Below are 18,636 nucleotides of genomic sequence, written 5' to 3'. Positions count from 1 at the left end.
TATATATATATATATATATATATATATATATATATATATATATATATATATATATATATATATATATATAGGCTTATATGGCCCCAGAAGCCAGAGTTTTACCCTAATTTGCTTAAAATTTTGCAAAAGAAGAACAATTAGTACTATAGTCAAGTGTGCCAAATTTTATTGAAATCGGTTCATATTTAGATATAGCTCCCATATATATCGTTCGCCCGATTTACACTCATATGACCACAGTGGCCAATCTTTTGCTCCGATTCAATTGAAATTTTGCACAGGGAGTAGAATTAGCATTGTAGCTATGCGTGCCAAATTTGGTTGAAATCGGTTCAGATTTAGATATAGCTCCCATATATAGCTTTCGCCCGATTTACACTCATATGACCACAGAGGCCAATTTTTTGCTCCGATTTAGTTGAAATTTTCCACAGGGAGTAGAATTAGCATTGTAGCTATGCGTGCCAAATTTGGTTGAAATCGGTTCAGATTTAGATATAGCTCCCATGTATATGTTTTTCTGATTTCGACAAAAATGGTCAAAATACCAACATTTTCCTTGTTAAATCGCCACTGCTTAGTCGAAAAGTTGTAAAAATGACTCTTATTTTCCTAAACTTCTAATACATATATATCGAGCGATAAATCATAAATAAACTTTTGCGAAGTTTCCTTAAAATGGCTTCATATTTAAATGTTTCTCATATTTTTTTTACTAAAATTGTGTTCCACCCTAGTGCATTAGCCAACTTAAATTTTGAGTCTATAGATTTTGTAAAAGTCTATCAAATTATGTCCAGATCGAGAGATATTTAAATGTATGTATTTGGGACAAACTTTTATATATAGTCCCCAACACATTTGACGGATGTGATATGGTATCGAAAATTTAGATCTACAAAATGGTGCAGGGTATAATATAGACGGCTCCGCCCGACTTTAGACTTTCCTTACTTGTTAAAATTTATAATAGTCAATTTTGGACTATTTCAAAATTTAGAAAATTTTACTTTTCGAGATTTCCTCTATTACATCAAAATATCGACTTTTCGAATTTTTTACTTTCTACATTTTCAAAAATTTTGTGATAGTAAACTTTCGAAATTTTAATTATTCGGAAAAGTTGACTTTTCGAAAAAATCCACTTTTCTCTAAAATTTAGAATAGTGGAATTTCGACTATCGAAAATTGTACGTTCCATCATTGGAATTCTAAAATTTTGAGAATTTGACTTTTCGTATCTTCGACTTTCTTAAAATTTCGAAAAGAAGACTTTTTGAATTTTATAATCAAATTTTTGAACCGTGGACTTTAGAATAGTTGAATTTCGATTATCGAAAATTGAACTTGCCATCATTGGGAGTTCTAAAATTTAAAAAAATTTGACTTTTCGTATTTTCGACTTTTTTAAAATTTCGAAATTGAAAATTTAGATTTTTTATCAAATTTCTGAAAGTTGGAGTTTTGTCATACAAAAAGTCGACTTCGAGAGTAGATTTTCGTCATAGGTTTACCCACTTCAACCATAGTCTGACACGACATTAGGTCTTACCCATTTTAAATAAAAATACAATTTGTGATTACATTTCATAAATATTTTTGTGGTTTATTTATCAATAAAGTTTTGTAGATTTTTCATTTTGTTTTAGATTAGAGGGGAAGTTGTCGGTTTGTTTGTTTAAATAATGTTTATTTTATTTTTTATTGGTGTGTATTATCGTGCAAAGACGATCATCGCTTAAATGTAGATGCATTAAATAAAGAGAAAAAAAAACATTAAAAACAAAAAAGGTTTAGCAGCAAATAATTTGCAAAAATTAGAAATAAACGAGTGTCAACTTGGTAAAAAAAGTGAATAAAGCAGCAACTGCTTTAATTTAAGAATAGCTATGTAAATATCTATGGACTATATAAATAGTATATAGTTGGTATTTAAAATGTAACATTCAATAAAATTTTGTAATAGATTTTTTTTATTAAGATTTTTTATATTGCAAAAGGAAGGGCAGGGAGCAGACTATGGGGTTTTAGATTTGCATTTCTTTTTTTGGTTATTGCTTATAAATGGAATTATTTCATTTGGTTATATATTTTTTTTAATTTTCTTTCTTTGTTTTATAAGCACATTAAAAGCTTTAAATTTTATTTTGAATTATTTAACTATTTATTTTGAAAAAAAAAATATATATATATATTAAACAAAGACTTAGGGGTGTGGGAAAAAAACATTTACAAGACGACACACGTTTTCGATTAATATAAAAAAACAAGCCTTTTATGACATGCTTGCCTTCTTTGCTTTTTATTTGTTTGTTTAACTTATAGCCAGATCTATCCCTTTTTGGGGGGAAGGGGAAAAGGATCTTGGCTTAGATTGTTGCAAAATATAACTTTGGTTAAAATTATTATAAATTATAACATAAAAAGTAAATATTTTTATACAAGGGGTATTTTTGATTAAATATATTTTTATATATAAAATGTTTCATTTTTTGTTTTGTTTGTTTGTGAAAAAGCTTTGTTTGTTTTCGCTTCTAAAAATTATTCTTTTTTTTGTATATATTTAGGGTATATTTATAAATGTTTAAAATTAAAAACTTTCTTTATGGTGGTTAAAATACAGCAAATAAAATCATACAATACATATTTAAAAACATTGTTCTTTTTTTCGAAAATTTCGAAATTATCAACTTAAATTAGTAAATGAAAAAAGATTTTTCTCTTTTGTGGTTTATCAAACTTTTCGTAAATATTCAAAACAAGTTGCCTTTTCTTGGGTTTGCAAGAGGCAGGGGAGAATATAAATTATTTTCTTTCTTACATAAAAAACAACACTCTTTAAGAGGTTAGATGTGGGGGGGGGGGGGGGGGGTTGTGTGTATATGTATTTGGGTTTACAAGAAGAACTTTTCTATTTTTAATAAAACAGATAAAAATACTTTTTTTGTTTTGAAAAACTTAACATTTAAAAAATTTAAAATATTTTAAAATCATAACTTAGAAATATTTAAAACAATGCTAACGTTTTGTTACATGGTGGTTTGGGAAGAATACAAAAAAAAACCAAAGATTCTTTGAAATGTGGTGGGAAATTTGATTTGGTGGTTAGAGCAAAAATTAGAAATTGTCAAAGAATAGCGAAAATTTAATGATTTTTGAAGACCATCTCATTAAATTTCTTTATCATTGCCATTTTTCTGACTAAACCTATTGCTGCGCTTGATTCTGTTGTTGATGTTGGGTTTCATATCGCTGTCTCAAAACAGTTAATGCATTTAATAAACGGCTATTGGCTGCATCTAAGGCTGCTATTTGTTGACCTTGTTCTTCAATGACCCGTTGTTTGTGTGACAAAGCCAAAGACATCTTCAATTGTTCACGTCGTAGTTCCTCTTCCATGGTTATTAATCTGAAACAGAAAACAAAAATATTTTCTTTATTATATTTGATAAAATTTTGTAAATAGCCTATACATTAGATATTTCAGAATTTCTTTCACAAGCAGTCTATATATACCACAGGAACTAGGTTAGGTTAGGTTCGACCTAAATTGTGCTGAGTTCGACCTACTTTTCGATTTTTACCAAAATATCGAATTTTTGACCCCTTTCCAATTTTCAAAATTTAAGATAGTCGAATTTCGAGTTATTCAAAATTTGGGGAAAAAAAGTTTACTTTCGAGTTTTTAAATATTTCATAAAAATGTCGACTTTTCGACTACTCTGACATTTTTAAAATTTGGAGAAGTTGGCTTTTCGAGCTCTCGACTTATTAAAAATACATCGTGGTGCATTGGTTAGCATGCCCGCCTTGCATACACAAGATCGTGGGTTCGATTCCTGCTTCGACCGAACACCAAAAAGTTTTTCAGCGTTGGATTATCCCACCTCAGTAATGCTGGTGACATTTCTGAGGGTTTCAAAGCTTCTCTAAGTGGTTTCAATGCAATGGGAACGCCGTTCGGACTCGACTATAAAAAGGAGGTCCCTTGTCATTGAGCTTAACATGGAATCGGGCAGCACTCAGTGATAAGAGAGAAGTTCATCAATGTGGTAGCACAATGGACTGAATAGTCTAAGTGAGCCTGATACATCGGGCTGCCACCTAACCTATTAAAAATACACAGAAACAAATTTTCACCAAAATTTTTCCAATTAAAATTTTAATTGAATTTTCAAAAATATTCAATTAATAATATAATTGATTGAACAAATGTTTTAATTAAAACAAAAATCAATCCCAATAATAAAGAAGATAAATTAATTTTTTAATTGGATCAATTAATTGTTTAATTGACTTTGATGATTGATACAATCATTTCTGTGATTGAATACATTTCAATTAAAAATTAATTGGAACAATTAATTTCGTGATTGAATTTAAAAATTATTTTTTTTTTTTTTGTATGTATGGAAAAGTGGAAATTTTTTCTTTTTTTTTAATTTAGGATAGTCGTATTGAGAAAAACAAAAAGTGACTTTTTGACTATTTCACCAAAATGTCGGCTTTTAGACTTCTCTACAGAAAATAGAATTCTGACACTTTTACAATTTGGAGAAGTAGGCTTTTCGAGCTCTCAAATTCGATCTTTTTACTTTTTAAAAATTGACGAATGACTATCCATATATTTCGAAATACACAGAAAAATTGTTTACCAAAATATTTCCAATTAAAATTTTAATTGAATTTTCAAAAATATTCAATTAATAATATAATTGATTGAACAAATGTTTAAATTAAAACAAAAATCAATCACAATAATAAATCAGATCAATTAATTTGTTTTGGATCAATTAATTCTTTACTTGACTTTGATGGTTGATACAATCATTTCTGTGATTGATGACATTTCAATTAAAAATTAATTGGATCCATTAATTTCGTGATTGAATTTAAAAAATATTTTTTTTTGGTATGTATGGAAAAGTGGAAATTTCTTCCTTTTTTAAATTTAGGATAGTCGTATTGCGAAAAACAAAAAGTGACTTTTTGACTATTTCATCAAAATGTCGGCTTTAAGACTTCTCTCTTGTAAATTTCGAAAATTTAAAAATTGAAAATGTTCACTCTTTGTGTCTTCGACTTTTTCAAAATTTGGAAAAGTGAACTTCGACATTCGACTTTTATCACAATGAACTGAATAGTCTGAGTCAGGATCTAATCGGTCTTAACCTATACTCGATTTTTGGTTATTTTTTAATCTTGGAAAAGTCGAACTTTCTACTTTTCAAATTTTAGGATAGTCGAATTTCGATATTTTTAAATTTGGGTAACATGACTTTTTCAGTCTTCGACTTTCTATAAATTTTGAAAATGTCGGCTTTTAGACTTTCGCCTTTTTTAAAATTTAGGATAGTCAGGTTTAGGCTAGGTATAGTGGCAGCTCAATATTCCAGGCCATTGTTATACCACAGGGGTGAATTTCTCTTTTAGAACGGCGTTCCACTTTGCTGTGAAATCGCTTAGAGAAGCTTTGAAACACTCAGAAATGACACCAGCATTACTGAGAGGGGATAATCCACCGCTGAAAAACTTTTTGGGAGTTTGTTCAAAATTGGGATTGAACCTATAACTATTTGTATCGTTAGCATGGTATAGTCGAAATTCAACATTTTTAAAATTTAGAAAAGATAGCTTTTCAACTCGACTTTGGGATATTTTTTAAAATTTTGAAAAGTTTAATTTTTTTCGACTTTTTCATCAAAATGTTCGACACACTTTTTCCATAATTTATGATAGTAGAATTTCGACAGATGCAATATTAAAATACTCCCCAATTTTCTACCATAACAACGTCCAAGGATTTTCTTCTCTCCTATACCTCTTCGTTCGCTTCAACTTACCTATCAATAATACTCCTCATTGTGGATTCTGATTGCAAACTCAAATTATTGGCTGTCAAAGTGGTAATACCATTTGGTCCACAACCATTGAAGCCATTGCAACGTTGTAAAGCGAAGAGCTCATCACTGGAATCTCGCAACTCGGCTTCATCTCGATCCAAGGTGTGGCGTAAAGTATCTAAGGTTTCTTGCAATAACTGGATTTCACCATTTTGATCATAGCTGCTAAGGGCTGTAGTACCCGAATTACCAGTGTTGGCATGAGTAGAACTATTATTCACATGATTGCGGGGTTGACGGCGGCGTTTATTGCCTTCGTGAGGAGGGCAGTGACCTACATGGCAAAGAAACAAAAATTAGAAATTTAATCCTCGTTATGTACATATATAAACCCCCTTTGCTACATACCTTCGGTATCTGTTGAACTATCCGACAAGGTCCTGGCCGAATCCAAACTTAATCGTCTTTGATATCTGCCATTACCTGACATCATCATACCTCCGTTTTGTCCTGTGCCCTGTTGCTGCCTTGAGGGATTATTATAAATTGCCACTGTTCCCGGGTGTTGTGCTATGCCACTGCTTCCAGCAGATGAGGCTGATGACGAAGTCAAGTAATTACCACCATTATTCAAAGGAGCATAAATATCCTCTCGTTTAAATTGTGGATTGGTACGTGGCATACGTTGTTGCTGGGGCTGTGATTGTGATCCATTGAAGCCTTGTTGCATATTCGAGCTTGAAGCCGACGATGTACTACCACCACTTAAAGTTCTTTGGGCATCCAAATGTCCATGAGATGGTGATTTCAAAATCTTGTTTACAGGAGCATAATTATGATAATTATCTGTAGAAAGTCGCTCCTCACTGGACGAAGGTGTTAGGGGTGCTGCTCCATTGAGCAGAGCAGCTCTAGCTGCCACCAAACCACCAGCATTCGATTTGGTTCTATTGTTACCACCAAACAATTGCTGATGGGCTGTTAGGCCAGAGTTATAATTTGATCTTTGGTGATGGTGGTGATGATGATGATGACCAGCTGGAGTCTGAGAGGACGATGTATTCTGCTGCAATTGATAACTGGGATTTTTGAAAGCTAAGGGAGCTGCTAAGCCTGTCTTTGTCGTTGGGGCCTGTTGTTGGGAATCTTCTCGACCCTGGGTATTAATACTTTGGTATCCTGAACTAGAACCATGACTGGTTTTTCCCGATAACTGTTCTTTGTTCTTGGAAGGTTGAACCTCACCCACTACTGCATGTTCTTCGGCATATTTGAATAGATCATCCAAATCTTCCAGATTCATGGGCATATTCGAATTGGGATTTGAATCCCTGTTTCGGGGATATGCTGATACTTTATGGGACAGAGGAGAGCTTGAGTGGTCGGGAATACCAAGATTCAATTTACTGGGAGTGCGATCGCTCAACGTCAAGCTCAAGGAGGAGTTGTTAAGCATACGCTGTTGCTGCTGCTTTTGCTGTTGGGAGGCATTCAACATGCTAACTGCACTGGTTACCACACCACCCTGATTAGCCTGGCTCTTCAGCAGTGGTGTGGGGGATTTGCGTACGAAAGCACTGTTGGTGTCCAATCCAGAAATCTGTATAAAATCACCATTGGATTCATCATAATTGTTATTGCCTCTGGGCAAAGTTGTGGCTCGGACTTGACCTCCTGCAGAGCTTACTTCACTTTCGTTTCCATTGTGACTGGCTGTTGAGAGATTGCCATTGGAACTTGTGGCTGTGTAATACAAGCGATCCATGGTATTCGATGCACTGGCATTTGGGGCTGGGGGACAATGATGGGCTACTCCAGCAGGCATCATCTGCGATGAAGAAGCTATGGAGCTTTGACTTTGGGCATGCTGCATGCCACTGGTATACGAGAGACCTACTATGGAAGTCTGAGAATTCGAGTGGCGCTTGTCCATATTACTTATGTTTTGCTGCTGCTGTTGTTGTTGATGCTGTTGCAACAAACCATTCACTGTGGGATCATTGTAACGGAATATGTTCTTCTCCAAGGAGCTGGGAGTTAAAACACCTCGCATAATGCCTCTTTCAGCCGGTACTGGTTTAGTGACCACTGCATGTTGGGGTTGGGCCAATTGGGCCTGTTGAACAACTCCGCTTTGACCTCCAGCTGAGCTTTGGGAAGTCATCATTTCGTCGGGATTGCGATTCTCTTGATTTTCACTGGTCGATGAGGTAGACATCATCATATTGCAGGGCAAATGTTGCATATAGCTGTTGCTTTCTTTGGCTTTGGTTATTTCATCGAGAATATGTTGCAAAGGGTCCAGATCATGTTGACGGGCTTCGGGCAATTTGGAAACACTTTCACTCAATAGCATATGCAATATGGAGAGCTGTTTGCCTTGATCTATATAACCAGGCCAATCCAAGATGGATTCGGGAGTAGCATGCTCGGGACGGGTGGAAATGTTTTGCAAGAATTCTTTCATTTTGGGAGCCTCCTGTTCCAGGAAGTCATTAAGGAATTCCATAAAGTTTTCTTTGCCTTGGAAACGGGTAAAGTTGGCCAAGGTTTGTAGAGTTTTAGCTACCAATGTGAGATTGCGTGTGGCGCGGGTAGAGGGTAATTCTAAGGTGAGAAATGAGAAGCATTAATAAACCATACTGCAATTCAATTGAAGGCCATAACTTACCATTGGTTATATTGAAAAGACTGGGCGACAATATAGCTGGACATAGGAAACGTAAGAATATGGAGGCCGATATCAAATTATCAGCCATATCTTGTCGACCCAATTGCTCCAATCTTTCACGGAAAGTGGCAAAACAATTACGCAATTGTGGTGGAAAATTCTTATGCGATTCATAGATACATTGCCAGGCGTTGCGAACTGCAGCTCTCAGGGAAGCCTGTTGTCTTTGAAGCGAACCAGTCGCTTTGGTAGGATCCACTTCACAGTCACGATCCGATTGTATGATCTCATTAATGGGTCCAGCCAAGGTGTCTTGCAAATATTGTTCTCCGGTCAATTTCAAAAATGCTTCCATACTCTTTGTGGCCAATGAATTTCCACGGAAAGTTAAACGTTGGTCACCAACACGCAACAGATCCAGGGCTACAACATCTGTCAAGAAAGCCCCGGCCAAACCTTGGGCATGCATTAACAAGACTAGAGATTGACCTATATCCTCCTTAGCCTTTACCCCAATTACAGGTTCCAAAGTTTCACAAACTTTTTTATAGTTCTCCTTGAGATAGGCCAAGAAATCGGCATACACATTAATGGGTAAAATATCAATACTTTGGAAACGACATTTAATGCGTAGAGTGGGAATCACCTCCTTTCCGTTACGATTAAGGCTATCGTTCTTCTCACTGAGTATTGGATACCAATCTTCGGAGAATAAACGAGTGGTGACCTCATGGATGGGAATCTTCACCGAGCCCACAAACATGTGTTTATCACGTTTCTTTTTCTTTTCCACCTCACGGAAAACGTTCACTGTGATCACATTGATGTCGGGTATATCGGGAAAGTCGAAATATTCTCCCCAGAATAGAAGATCGGTTTGTAGTTTAACACTAGTGCGACCATAGAGGGTCTTATCCAGATGCAATTCGCAAAAGTATTTTTTCTTTGGTGGTAGATTTTTGGCCTCGTATATCCACATCTTAAGGGAATTGTCAGTGTGGCGGGAGTGTTCAGCATTTGGAGCAATAGACTTGCGCAATGAATAGATCCATAGATCACGTTCCTGACGTGAGCCACAAGAGTAATAACGTTCACCTCGAGGACCGCCACGGACTTGGAAACAATAGCGGCGTCCCAAAACCGATTGGTGAACGGGTGCAACACCCACAGCACCAGTACAAGAGAGATCTGAAATAATAATCGTTAATTAGCCTCTCAACGAATCTCCTTCTAAATTAAGGGCTTCCAAGCCCTTATTGTACATACCTATAGTTGACATTACAGCATGACTGGATAACAAACTTTCATGTGAGCGTGAGCCTCGCAGGCCACCCGATCCTCTTTTGGTTCGCTCCAGTTTGGTAACCGATTTTGTTCGCTTCAAAGGATTCGATCTGGAAAAAAGTAAAGGAAATTTTTCAGACAAATACGGCAACAACAAAAACATTTTGATATATGAAAAATTAAAAAGCGTTTTAATCCCTTGGAAGTGAATCATGGATAAATGGTTATTTCCCCTATAACCTGGTGGAGACAAATATCCGATTTCTTTGAATTCTGCAATTTTTGCTTGAATTAGCCCGCGATTCGAATTGATATTCAAAGCAGATGATTCATTGGGGTGCTACTTGTGAAGGGTACCTAAATAGAAACGCGTTTACATTCATATGTGGCGTTTAGGGGACCTTCATACGAGATGATAGTCGCAGAAAATAGATGAAGGAGAAAACAAATTTCCTGAGAAAATTCAATGAAATTTTATGCGCCTTACAGAATATAAGTTTATTCCGACGACAGTGATCGTGTCGAACATACCCAAATATTGGCCACATTGTAAGTTAATTCCGAAGGCATAATCGATATAGCTGCATTTTTATTGGTTCGATAACACATTTACCGATTATTTAGTCATCAACGAATTGTCGTATCGATTGGACACACTGTAAGATTCAGTGCAAACACGGACATTCCATCCGGAAAAGCTTATAGTCTGTAAGACACATTAAGCGTGCGAAAATTTCGTATAATATTAAGCATCAACTTTTTTAAATATTCTCTCTATGATTTCCATTGCTGATAAAACTGAAATTTTTGTTTTCAATAAATTATATTACGTTCACATTATGCTCGATATCTCATTTTTTGACAGTTGAAAGGAAAAGCGATTTGCAAATTACAATATGCGAATTTTCGAGCATAGTGTGAACGCAGTATAGAACTTTCGGTGCTTGAAAAGAAGCCCACAAAATAAACAAAAAAAAATAATTTAGTCATTTTAATTTGGTCAATTATCTGGCAAAAAAAGTGCTGCTTATGCGTTTTACAGACTATAAGTTATTCCGGACGGAATGTCGGTGTTTGTAAAGAATCTTACAGTGTGTCGGATCGATACGACTTGTCGGCGATGACTAAATAATCGGTAAATGTGTTATCGATCCCATAAACATGCAGCAGTATCGATTATGCCTTCGGACTTAACTTATAATGTGCACAATATATGGGATATGTTCGACACGAGCACTGTCGTCCGGAATAACTGATAGTCTGTAAAGCGCATTAAATGAAATTTAATTTTAATTAAATCTGTTAGGCGTTTGTTTGGCGATTACTTTGCCAAAATGAAAATTTGAGATTTGTAAAGAGATTTTGGCCTTTTACACTCGATTTTAACCAACATCAAAAGTTGATTACTCGATTTTTAAAAATATCAAAGATTAGTCGAATTAGAAGATTACAAAAATCGATTTTTGTAACCCCAATTTGCATCTGAATTCAAAGTTTCGAAATCTCTAATTAGGCAATTATACCCTGCCAGCATTTCAAAGTTCCATTTCATCCTCATCGCTACCACAGACTCGTAAATGACACCAAAACAATCGCCAACTGTGATGGGAGAAGCATATCAAAAAGTACATGAAAGTATTTTGCATCACTATTCTTAGAAGAGCCATTTTATATTTTGTGAAACGCCAAGCGCAACCAGCTTATTATAATTTATTTAAATAAAAAGGGAAATGAAGTGATGAAAACATTCTGCTTAAAATTGTGAAAGGTATATTGGTGAACAATTTTTGACTTTCGAAATGGAATAAAGTGGTTGTTTTTCAGATATTTTTCGAGACACGCTGCCTCAATAGTGACGGCGCTTTTCCGACGAGTTTTCGACGTCGTATACGATTGTTTTCGACGTGTTGGGGATTCTGAGAAGTGCCGTCAAATTCAAAAAATGTTGACATGGTAATAGTTTTACTAAATCAAAGCTTTGACTTTCTTCCTAGATTTAATACATGATATATTTATTGAACTCAAGGAAATACCAATTTTATTCATATTTATTTATTGGCAATAACACAAGTTTCCTATTTTTTTATTGCCCAAAGCAACCGCTTATCGAAAACAGACATTTCCACAATCTAATCTGCCCTTTTTCCGTCCAGGAAACTCTGGCCAACCTCAATCTGTAAGTACATGAGCATAAGTACAAATAACTTATAGGCCAAATTGATTAGAGCTTCCTACGTCGATATGTGGGTGGTTTATATGATTGGCTCGTCATCAACAGAAACACACCCTTGATCTAGGTTCGGGCTGTCTATTTAGACATTATATTTGGCAAGCAATTGTACAAAAATCCAAGAAATGTAAGGCACACGATAAATAGTGGGATTGACCACACATATTGGCATTTAAGGAAGTCACCAATAAAATGTGAATAGAAACCCAAATACAGTGAAACCTCTATCAATTGCACACTGTTAAAAGTGGACATCTTTCATAATATTATAACAAATAGAGACACAATTTATTTAACTGTGGGTGTCCATTTCTAACTGAAATAAGCGCATTGAAAATATAATATATTATTTTCTGTGAGTGTTTTTAAACAGCTGATGGCAGTGATGCATATTTTTGGAGATGTCTCGGATAAACAGATCTGAAAGAAAACAACCTTATTGTGTTATTCTTGAATTCGGACTCCTTTGCATTTTGTGGTAATTTTAAATTAAAAACGTTCTAATTGATTGACATTTGGAGGACATAAATGTATGTAGATTTTTTCATTGTTGCTCTATTCTCCATATGTCAATTATTGGAACCAAAACAACCAACCAAAAAAATCTTAAAATGTTGTTCCTCAATGTTTCCTCAATTCTACCTGAATAGATCATGAAATACTGGCGATTCACTTTATGGCCTCCCTTAGGGATATTTTCATCTTATTATAACACTATTCTCCTTAAACTATTACCGCGTAAAAATACTCACAACTACAACCAATGGTAAGGATAGCTGATTAACTAGTGAACCTAGAATAATAGAGAACTGCATGTAACCAATGGATGCAATTTTTCATTTTGTTGTTATTTTGGTCTAAACTTTTTTACGTATTTTTCGTTGATATACAACTTTTTGTGTACAGGTTTAGTTGGATTTTTGTTACTGCTAGTCTTTTTGGTACACTTTGTACATTGCCATCATGGCCCAAAGCCAGTGAACCAACAAATCAAGTAAACAAAGATAACCTATGCATAGCTCTACCATGGAACCAGGGAATAGATGCAAAGAGGGTGAGACTCTGTAACCACACACCGCACACCAGCTGTGCTGTTTTGCGGTTAGGCTTTTGAATTTTTGCTTTTTGGCCAATTCAATAAGACAATCACATACCGACAAACGACGTTGAGTCATGGAGGGACGCATATTGCAGGTTTACAGACGCTTTAGTTTTCAGGCAATATGTGCAGAGAGCTTCTATTTGTTCCCACTTAAAGTTTGCGAATGCTCAAGTGCATTTTCAGTTGATTTGATAGATGACTTCTTCTATCCTCGTCACTACCATAGTCAAACAAGTGTTTCACTATATCTCTATGGAAAAAAGGCTTCTACTATGGCCGGTTCTTTTTGCCGAAAGGGATACATTAATCGGCATTAGACCATATCTTTATAATATGATACTTTGACTAACCACCAACGAATGACTTTTAGCAACGATGGCGTTTGACTCAAGTTTTGGGAAGAGAAATACAGTCTAGAAGGAACGAACCAGAATTCGTAGAAAATTTAGGGAGTGCTAAGTGGTTGGAAACGCTCAAACGTACAGCTAAATTGAAAAATTGAATTGTTACATGCAATTTCTGGAGACATTTTTAAAGGGTGATTTGTTAAGAGCTTGATAACTTTTTTTAAAAAAAAAACGCATAAAATTTGCAAAATCTCATCGGTTCTTTATTTGAAACGTTAGATTGGTCCATGACATTTACTTTTTGAAGATAATTTCATTTAAATGTTGACCGCGGCTGCGTCTTAGGTGGTCGATTCGGAAAGTCCAATTTTGGGCAACTTTTTCGAGCATTTCGGCCCGAATAGCCCGAATTTCTTCGGAAATGTTGTCTTCCAAAGCTGGAATAGTTGCTGGCTTATTTCTGTAGACTTTAGACTTGACGTAGCCCCACAAAAAATAGTCTAAAGGCGTCAAATCGCATGATCTTGGTGGCCAACTTACCGGTCCATTTCTTGAGATGAATTGTTCTCCGAAGTTTTCCCTCAAAATGGCCATAGAATCGCGAGCTGTGTGGCATGTAGCGCCATCTTGTTGAAACCACATGTCAACCAAGTTCAGTTCTTCCATTTTTGGCAACAAAAAGTTTGTTAGCATCGAACGATAGCGATCGCCATTCACCGTAACGTTGCGTCCAACAGCATCTTTGAAAAAATACGGTCCAATGATTCCACCAGCGTACAAACCACACCAAACAGTGCATTTTTCGGGATGCATGGGCAGTTCTTGAACGGCTTCTGGTTGCTCTTCACTCCAAATGCGGCAATTTTGCTTATTTACGTAGCCATTCAACCAGAAATGAGCCTCATCGCTGAACAAAATTTGTCGATAAAAAAGCGGATTTTCTGCCAACTTTTCTAGGGCCCATTCACTGAAAATTCGACGTTGTGGCAGATCGTAAGTCTATTCATGATGAAATGTCAAAGCATACTGAGCATCTTTCTCTTTGACACCATGTCTGAAATCCCACGTGATCTGTCAAATACTAATGCATGAAAATCCTAACCTCAAAAGAATCACCCTTTATTAGATAATACCACTAAAGAGGGTGTGTTAGTGTTGGGATGGATATGTTACTAGCAAACTTTTAATTTGTGTTTTTAAATGTTATTTGTTTGGAGATAAAGATATAAAGCCATATAACATTTTGCAAAACGATAACTTTCAAATTCATGTATTGATAATTAAAGGTTTTAGACGTTCCCCAATAAAAGAGAGCCTTTGAGGAAGGTTTGAGGTATCCAGTTTTAGTCACAGATATTGTCCACACTATTCGACAAGATAATCGATACTACAGCTTATTAATGTGACCGATTACTCATTTATAGATTTTTTACATATCGCAGGTTGATCACAATATAAGATTTGTTACAAAGAACAGACGGATAAACTGATAATATGAATGGTCCATAAAACCGTGAAGAGGGTATCCAATTGAATGTTCAGTCTTTGTTCACACTACGATATTTTATGTGCCGTCCAGAATATAAGTTTATCCCAAATATTTGGCTACAGTTATGCTCGAAGGCATAATCGATATTTCTTGTTTATGGGATCGATAACACATTTATCGATATTTTACCTACGTCCGATAATTCTTATATTCTGGACGACGCATTAGTCATCATCGAAAATTCATGGCGATTGACCACATTGTAAGATTCTTTACCGATAATTTAGTCATCGCCGATAAGTCGTATCGATCCGACACACTGTAAGATTCTTTACAAACACCGACATTCCGTCCGGAATAACTGATAGTCTGTAAAGCGTATAACGCTTGTGGAAACGTTTGACCTCAAACATTTTCAAAAATTCACAATTTTTTCAAATTGGATTTAGCATTTTTTTCGACAAAATTTAAATGATTTGTACCATTTTATGAATTCTTAGTCTGTTTTTAACCTATTTGAAGCAAAAAAGTTCAAATTACCCATTAAAAGTATGAAAAAACAAGTTATAAAAAATTGAATTAAAAGGACTTCTTGGGTAGTTAAAATAAAAAACATCATTGGGAGTGTATCTTCTGGAAGTGCTTTTAAAGTTGTGCCTTTGGAAGAACTTCCAAATTTTTTTTGCTGGGACGTTATAGATCACATTATGCGCTTAACAGACTATCAGTTATTCCGGACGGAATGTCGATATTTGTAAAGAATCTTACAGTCTGTCGGATCGATACGACTTGTCGGCGATGACTAAATAATCGGTAAATGTGTTATCGATCCCGTAAACATGCAGCAGTATCGATTATGCCTTCGGACTTAATTTATAATGTGCACAATATATGGGATATGTTCGACACGAGCACTGTCGTCCGGAATAACTGATAGTCTGTAAAGCGCATTAACAAGAAGCAGTATCAATTGTGCAGTCGATTCTAACTTATAGTGTAGCCAACATCTGGGATATGTCTCGAAATGTTGCACACGGGCATTATCATCCGGATAAACTTATAGTCTGAACGGCGCATTACACATCTCGAAAGAGTGAGCATATCGTGTAAACATAAAAACGGCGATATACGGTAAACGAAAAATTTTTTCGCGGCGAACAAATACAATAAACTTGTCGAAAAAAAAAAATTCGTCGTTTCTCGTTGCCGAGGGTTTTTTTGCAAATATTTTATTATTTGTTGAGTATCCAGGTGGTCAGGACGTAAAATTTGTATGTGCTATCCAGAACCTTGTTGCACTAACCAGAACACTCCTTCAGTTCAAACAGAGAGAATAAAAAGACAAGAGGACGAAAATTTCTCTTTTACAAAAACAACAAATGTCAACCGTATAGATGTCGCACAATGCCTGCAGCTTTGGTATTACCGACGTGCGGTCGAAGCGCTGTTTTGATAAATTGTTTGTAAAGGCATCAACAGTTATAATTTCAAATTGTCTGCCAAAAAATATAATAGAATAAAAAGATTTATATAAAAGAACATTTGTTATTACAAAGTAGGTTATAAATCCTATTTTACTTATGTTTCATAAAGGCGGCAGATAACTCAACTGGGTGACACCGACGCAAACTGTATGATATTTGAGAGAAGCGCCGACAAAAACTGCATGATATTAGAGAAATTTTCCCCATGGTTAGGTTAGGTTAGGTGGCAGCCCGATGTATCAGGTTCACTTAGACTATTCAGTCCATTGTGATACCACATTGGTGAACTTCTCTCTTATCACTGAGTGCCGCCCGATTCCATGTTAGGCTCAATGACAAGGGACCTCCTTTTTATAGCCGAGTTGGAACGGCGTTCCAAATTGCACTGAAACCACTTAGAGAAACTTTGAAACCCTCAGAAATGTTGCCAGCATTACAGAGGTGAGATAATCCACCGTTGAAAAACTTTTTGGTGTTCGGTCGAAGCAGGAATCGAACCCACGATCTTGTGTATGCAAGGCGGACGTGCTAACCATTGCACCACGGTGCCTCCCAATTTTCCCCATGACTGCCACCTTCTGACGCAGTTTCCTTCACAGTTTCGTCCTCTTGTATTTCTATTCTCTCTGGTTCAAATCGCGTCTGTGTTGCCAGATTGTATTTTGATAAAGTGACGTTTCCTCGATTCACAATAGCATTATGTTGTAATTAAATTAGCCGAATAACATAAAATTAAAAGTGGTAGGCTGTCAAACATAATCACAGCAGTAAATATCTATTGCTATTTGAGCACTTCATATATAAAAAATTTAAGATTTCACTAGGTTTCTGTGATTTTTTTTAAACATCTGATACTAGTGTTGTACATGTTTGGACGTGGATAAATAGAATCCTGTTTTCTTTTAGTTTTTCACGGCTTGGGCACTGAAGTACTAACAGAAAAAAGGCTAATATTTAGTAGGGAGTTAAAAAATTTGGTTGGCGATTGCAGCCACCTTGGTAAAATAGTTAGCGTGCCCGCCTTGTATACAAAGGGTCACGGGCTCAATCCAAAATTGCAAAATTTATTTTTTTCCATTTCATTTCATTCTAGTCCAATTAGGTATTCAATATGAAGCTGAATTAAAACACAATTCAGTTTCATAATTGGGATAATGCATTTTTAAATAAATTTCATTATTGTCTTGATATATACATACCTTTTTGAAAAGAAATTCGTAAATCTCGATGTGGTATTGTTCTCTTGTTGATTTTGTTTTTGACCCAATATGGGTGTCGCTGGTGCTGAGCCACGCCTGCATGCTTTTTCATATGAAGTATCTAAAAATAAAAAATAAAACAAAATAAACGATGAATCTTTTTCTTAACATCAATAGAGAATATGTTTATGAAAAAAAAAAACAAGAATCTGCAACAAACTATAATTAAACAACAAAACTAATAATAAATTGAATGACACACATTCGTTAATGATTATTACACTTGACTCTGGAGGTATTATAATCACCCCACATACATAATGAAGATCAACACAAGTGATAATAACATATTCAAAATTGGCAAATTTAAATATAACGACAAAATCAGAGTTAGTGTGATTCATACAAACATTTTGAAAGGTGGTTAGACAAAAACGAAACTTTTTCTAATAAAAAATTATTAAAAGTCGTTAAGTAAAATTAAAAAAATAATTTAATGATTATGAAACATTTATAAGTTTGTGTTTTTTTTTTTTTTCTAAAATTACTATTTTTTCAAAAATGAATTTATATATTCCATACCAAATTTTACATTTATTTTGGCTACAGATATTAAAAAAATGCTTAGTGGCATATTGCTGTTCTGCAGATTAATCAACTTAGGCTTGGAATTGGGAGACTGGGTTTACCTGGTGGCAATATAACTAAATAAACGGTGTGGGCAATCAACGTTAATTACGATAAACAAACATTTTTTAGACTTGAGCTCTAATATGGAATGCTTTTAATAAAGCGGCACATAAAATAACTTAAAAGACTAGACAATTTTTTAAATTTTTTTTGTACCATTGTAGATAGGCAATTTATATAAATGACAGTAGACAATTAAAAGAGAGTAGTTAAGACAAACAAAATGATGAAGAAGAATATTTTTTATATATGGAACTTTAGAAATTACTAAATTGCTTTCATAATTCCCCCTTTCTT

The 18,636-nt window shown here is 35.0% G+C and overlaps 1 protein-coding gene across 6 annotated transcripts in view; it reads right to left on the bottom strand.

Annotated features, from left to right (window-relative positions):
- Positions 1–1,573: 1,573 nt before the first annotated feature.
- Positions 1,574–18,636, bottom strand: part of raskol (Ras GTPase-activating protein raskol) — a 679,447-nt gene continuing 662,384 nt past the window's right edge. For all 6 annotated transcript variants that reach the window (XM_075300491.1, XM_075300492.1, XM_075300488.1 and 3 more), the window contains 6 exons: positions 17,650–17,770; positions 9,781–9,908; positions 8,515–9,702; positions 6,252–8,450; positions 5,844–6,177; positions 1,574–3,409 (listed from right to left, as the gene is read on the bottom strand). In XM_075300491.1, coding sequence (XP_075156606.1) covers positions 3,208–3,409; positions 5,844–6,177; positions 6,252–8,450; positions 8,515–9,702; positions 9,781–9,908; positions 17,650–17,770 — 4,172 coding nt within the window. In that variant the 3' untranslated portion in view covers positions 1,574–3,207. The remainder of the gene's footprint in view (positions 3,410–5,843; positions 6,178–6,251; positions 8,451–8,514; positions 9,703–9,780; positions 9,909–17,649; positions 17,771–18,636) is intronic.

Source organism: Haematobia irritans, chromosome 3, assembly GCF_050003625.1.
Source record: "Haematobia irritans isolate KBUSLIRL chromosome 3, ASM5000362v1, whole genome shotgun sequence".
NCBI classification, from domain to species: domain Eukaryota; kingdom Metazoa; phylum Arthropoda; class Insecta; order Diptera; family Muscidae; genus Haematobia; species Haematobia irritans.
The sequence above is the reverse complement of the archived record's forward strand: the minus strand, read 5'-3'. Positions and strand labels throughout refer to the sequence as shown.